Source organism: Etheostoma spectabile, chromosome 20 (genome assembly GCF_008692095.1).
Source record: "Etheostoma spectabile isolate EspeVRDwgs_2016 chromosome 20, UIUC_Espe_1.0, whole genome shotgun sequence".
In the NCBI taxonomy this organism is placed as follows: domain Eukaryota; kingdom Metazoa; phylum Chordata; class Actinopteri; order Perciformes; family Percidae; genus Etheostoma; species Etheostoma spectabile.
The window spans coordinates 21,550,927-21,556,181 of record NC_045752.1 but is presented as its reverse complement, the minus strand read 5'-3'; the positions used below and the strand labels follow the sequence as shown (position 1 = coordinate 21,556,181).

Here is a 5,255-nt window from a genome sequence, read left to right as displayed (position 1 = left end):
TTCAATTTTGACGAGAAGACAACACGAGAGTTAAAAGCATTTAGTTGAGGTGTGCCACCTCTCTGTTGTAAGCGCTGTTTACTCCTACCGTGAGCCCCTCGGTTGCCTTCCTGCACTTAACATGTAATTATTAGCGAAGTGTCTCCGACAGCTCGTCTTACCAGCAGCTGTTAATGTGATTGTTGTAGCCCAGCCCTGTAATGCTAATCACATCACGGACATCCCCCTAATAACAGCCACCCTCGCTTATTACACCGAGGACTGTTAGCGGTGCTACAGTAAGCCTTTAGCTGGGGAAGTCTCCTTCATTAAGAGATCTCTGATCTTTTCTAATGCATTTACTTTTATTGCCCTGTGTACGATGAGTGAGAGGAGAGCCTTAAGAAAGGTGTTAAGAGCATTTCTCTGTTTTAAGAAGGCTGTGATGTGATAAAACAAGTGAGACCACTCTTCCTTCCTCACAGACAGCCAGCAAAAGTTTACATCTCAAACTTAATTTGTCTAGAAGTTGTCTTCAGGAGTCTGGCCTCAAGGCACAATTAGTAATGGTAGACGGCGGCATGTTGCGAAGGGTTATAGGTAGAAAGAGTTTGTGTGAATTTGAGCAAATTACTGAGCCTAAGAATCTTTGACAGCATCAGAAAACAATACTTACTCAAAGCTAAATGGGCCTTCTTATGTAATATTATCATCATGAAAACATAAATGCTACAATATTTACATTTTTAAATTGCTTCATAGTAAATATATTCTTTGTAAGCCATCCAGCGATGGTTAGCCATCCAGCAGGAGTTGGGTTGCAACAAGGACGTGATCCCTTACCAGCTGTTTTGTTATGTTTTTGTGTCTAAGTGCCTAATGGGAAAAATAGTGTCATTATGGTGAGGATTTCTAAGGATGTTGACCTTTCTGTTAAAGAGTAAGATCCTTTTTATTTAAAAATGTAAAACCCGCAAAATTGCATTCGCTATAGCCACCAGACTCCACTTAAATAAACAGTTATTTTAGCATTGTAAAATACACTCATTCAGACAGAAACTAAATAAAACTATGAATTAAGAAAGTATTTTGGTTCATATTTGGGTCATAACCATCACAACTCAAGTTTTGGTTGAAATAAACACAGAGTTTATCAATTTACATCTGAACATACTATATGTTGGCTCTATACACGCTAAAAGTATTGCTTTTTTAAATGGAGTCTGGTGGGTTTAGAGTTAGCGACTTCAGAGCTGTTTCTGGTTGAACAAAAAGGTCTCAAAAAGGTTTTAAAGGTCTCTGAAGGCTTCCTTTCCATAATGGTGCAGGTGCAAAAGCCTTATTACAGTTTTTGCCAAGAAACATTGAAATCAAAAGTATTACACAATTAACAAAACCTTGCACTGAAGGACAATCGGGCCATATGTGCATCACTATAAGCACAATGTCAGCATCACAATTTTTGCATAACAGTACAAAGAGATTTACAAAACACTAAGTATACTTGTATACATTAGACACAGAAGTATATCATGATCTCATTTTCTTGAAATTCCAAAGCACAGACTGTCACATGACCACACCTATGAGCCAACCTGTGAAACAGCCATCATTTGTATATCTTATAGAATTTGCAGCAGAATAAGAAACCACCCAGGCAGCTTTAATGAGCAGGAGAAACCGCTACGCACTATTCCCCATGATGATGTAATCCTTGATTTATAACACCGATGCTTGGTCAGTGTCTCTCAGCGTCAGATACCGACACAAAAATCCCCCTTTAGCATCCGTATAGAACTCACCGGGCAGAGCATCAGCTCGACCGCGGTGCTGTGAGACGTAGTATACATTTTTATTATTATTATTATTATTGAAAAAGTGATGCCAAGAGTCCTGACCAACCGTGTCTAAATATGTCGATAAAGGATACTTTTTGCGTCAAGAACAAACGCCAAAGGCACCTGAACAAGTGTCATTTTTTTAAATTATTTTATTTTTGTCATAGGTGTTATAAAAATAATTACAAAAACCCTTGCATAACACAAATAGACTTAGACTTAGACTTCTCTTTATTGATCCTTTTGGGATGACTCCCGCGAGGAAATTGAAAATTCCAGCAGCAGTTTTAGCAAGAAAAAAGAAATAAAAAGAAATAAAAAAATAGATAAGAAAGACAGTATAAAGACAACAAAATAACAATGATAACAACAATAAGAACATTCGTCAAATAAACAAAGAAAAGACCATAAATTATTATTAAAGTGTCAGTGTTTTAGTGATAAAGTGTGCGTGTAAGACACGTGTAACTTATAGCATACAAAGACTATTTTACATAAATAAACAGAGCTTGTGAATACAAAGAACATAAGACACAAGGACAGTATTTGACTAAACGCTACAGGGGACAGTTTACAATGGGGGTGGGGAAGGTGTGTGTGTGTGTGTGTGTGTGTGTGTGTGTGATTAAACAAAGGCACGTAGCTTTTTGACGCGACGGGAGTGAGAAAGTTTTGTTAAAAGTAATGTATGTGAATGTTGGTCCTGAGTAGTATTTGCCTAGTAGGACTTGAGTAGTCACACTATCCATGTGGCTTTCTTACATTTGGGATAATATAACATTGGTGCCATTTTTAAGACAGAAGTTGGACTGTTAACCTCTCAAAATGAGGAAAGAAAGAGTTGAAAACTAAAAAAGTCATGCGCTTAAATTCTGGGGACTCTATATTAGTGTATCATTTGCCTGTTAATCTCAGTTGGTATCAGGTGGGATTATAAGACACCAGAATGTGTAATAAGAATGTTATAACACTTTAGTCTTTTCCATCACTGATCCAGATTATTTCCACCATTTGACATGGCATATTAAAAAGAAAACTATCCAAGACAATACAACAAAAACAGTTGCCTTCTTAATCTCATAACTAACTGTTTCAGTGTGTAAATCCCGGATCATAACTGCACACATTGTAAACTTTGTGTCTTCTGTACACGGTAAAAGACATATTTTTCAGGAGTAATCCTATTTCAGTAGGTGGAATGCATGACATTTTATAACCATTTTCTTTAATGTTTTCAATACCCAACTAGAAGTCAAGCATATTAAACAGTATTGGATTATTATAGAGTGGTTTCTTAGAAAGGATCTTTGAACAACAATGAGTTTTCTCCTTGCAGACAGCGCTTGTCCAGACAAGCGTGGACTGTGATTTATCAGCACTGAATGGCTTCATGAATAATAAGCAGCTTTTGCTCCCACTTCTGGTTGACCCGTTACTGACAATTACTGCCTGCATAACTGTCCTGTGCTAGTCCTGCGTGTCCTTTTATAACCCCACTCACGATCCTTTACTAAACCCAAGTGCGTCAACAGTGATGTCAAAAGTTCTGAGCAAGCGCGTTTAGACCAAGCATCCAGATTTTACACAACGAGAGTGAGAATGTGTTGCCAGATTGGTGAAAATCTTTCTTCTGCTGCTTGTGTTGTCCACATTTGCAGGGAATCAAATGTTTGCAGTGAATCTAATCTCTCCCCCCCCCTCCCCCCTCCTCCTTCCCTTCCCCTTATCTGTGATACATTCTTCACTCAGTAATGAAGGCCTGTAAGTGACAAAAACAATAGAGTCAGAGTTACTTAACGGATAAGCTAGCTGTCTTGATCCTCAAAATAAAAGTCTAGTGAGTAATTTGAAATAAGGAAATGATGTACGTTGTCATGAGATTGTGAGCGGATACTCTGCTGACGTATGCTGGTCACTCTTTACATCCTTGAAGCAACAAATTGTCTTTGCTGACTTTGCTCCCTCTGTTGCGACCTGTCACAGACTTTTGCAGAGAAGCTGTTGGGAAAGTTCTCGATAGCGGTGCCGGTGTTTGTGGCCTTGTCCTGCTACGGCTCCATGAATGGCGGCACCTTCGCCTTATCAAGGTACAAATACTTTGTCTTTGCTGGCTTTGTTCTCACATCTATTGTATGTACATTCATTTACCGCTATTTTCCACAGAGCGGAGGGTCTTGTCTGGCCGATTCATACATTTTATTGTCTCCACAATCACGTGTTTATTAAGCTATTATCCACCTTCCACTCCATACACTCCTGTTATTAAACTCCATGCCTTCTCTTTTTTGGCGTTGTCTTTATAAAATGGATTTGTGGTGTGGTATTATTATTATTATTATTATTACACCCCCAAGTTGAATCTCTTGTTGCCCGTGATGTTTTAGAGGAGACATATACAATATTAGCGGGGGGTGTTTTGGTAAACTGACTGGATGCTCTAGCTGTTTAAAGCTAGAAATAGACCTGGGGAGCCGCTTCACGCTCACTTCTGGTGGAGTATCAAGCATTGACTTGAATGATTGCTCGCGGGGTTAACATCACACTACATATTTATATTCAGTAAAGTGCCACATATAGCACTAAAGATGTTTTCAGTTGTAGAGAGCCATAGAAAAAATAAATACTGTCTATAGTATTTAGTGTATGTATATATACAGTGATTCCATAAAGTATGTTTTGCACTAGTTCACTTTCTCAGTTTGGAGTTTTTATCCTTATAGTGTGCAGGCTCCTGGTTTTTTGAGCCTATGCGCCTGCTTTTGTTACTGCAAGTAATCTCCTAATGTCGTTGTTGATTGAATGTGATTCGAGATTGAATGGGCATGTTTTAGGTCATATATCAATTAATTCACTATTAACTTCATGTCATTCTTGCTCACATTTCTGTATGTGTATCTGTGTGTGTGTGTGTGTGTGTTCCCCAGAATGTTCTATGTGGCATCACGTGAAGGACATCTCCCTGAGGTTTTGTCAATGATCCATGTCCACAGAAACACTCCTATGGCTGCTGTCTTCATACTGGTCAGTTTACTGCAATATGAATAATAATAATAATAACAATAACTATTCATTAGACAATACTGACAACACTAATTCCCACTAAAACCCTTGTTTGAAAGAGGAGGTAGCATTTAGCAATCTGTAATGACAAGACTAATAATAATGTTACATCAAATACTACTCGTAATATTCCATGTTTATTAGCATCTGCAGGTATCGTGATGCATAATGTTGCTTTGGTTTCCTGCATATAACTTGCATGCTGACATACAGTATGGTTAAACAATCATAAAAATAGATTTTAATGGATACCTGCCAGCCAATCACAAATGAGAATATTTGTCTTTGGCCGTGGTAGAAAAAGACACTTGTGGTCTATAAAAACCACTGCAGCTACCAAATTGGGTACAAATCTTTTTTTTGTGTGTGTGTGTGTGT

At 38.1% G+C, this 5,255-nt stretch overlaps 1 protein-coding gene across 2 annotated transcripts in view; it reads left to right on the top strand.

Annotated features, from left to right (window-relative positions):
• Positions 1 to 5,255, top strand: part of slc7a11 (solute carrier family 7 member 11) — a 26,573-nt gene that overhangs the window by 17,307 nt on the left and 4,011 nt on the right. For both annotated transcript variants that reach the window (XM_032499928.1, XM_032499927.1), the window contains exons 9-10: positions 3,801 to 3,904; positions 4,742 to 4,838. In XM_032499928.1, the coding sequence (XP_032355819.1) occupies positions 3,801 to 3,904; positions 4,742 to 4,838 (201 nt within the window). The remainder of the gene's footprint in view (positions 1 to 3,800; positions 3,905 to 4,741; positions 4,839 to 5,255) is intronic.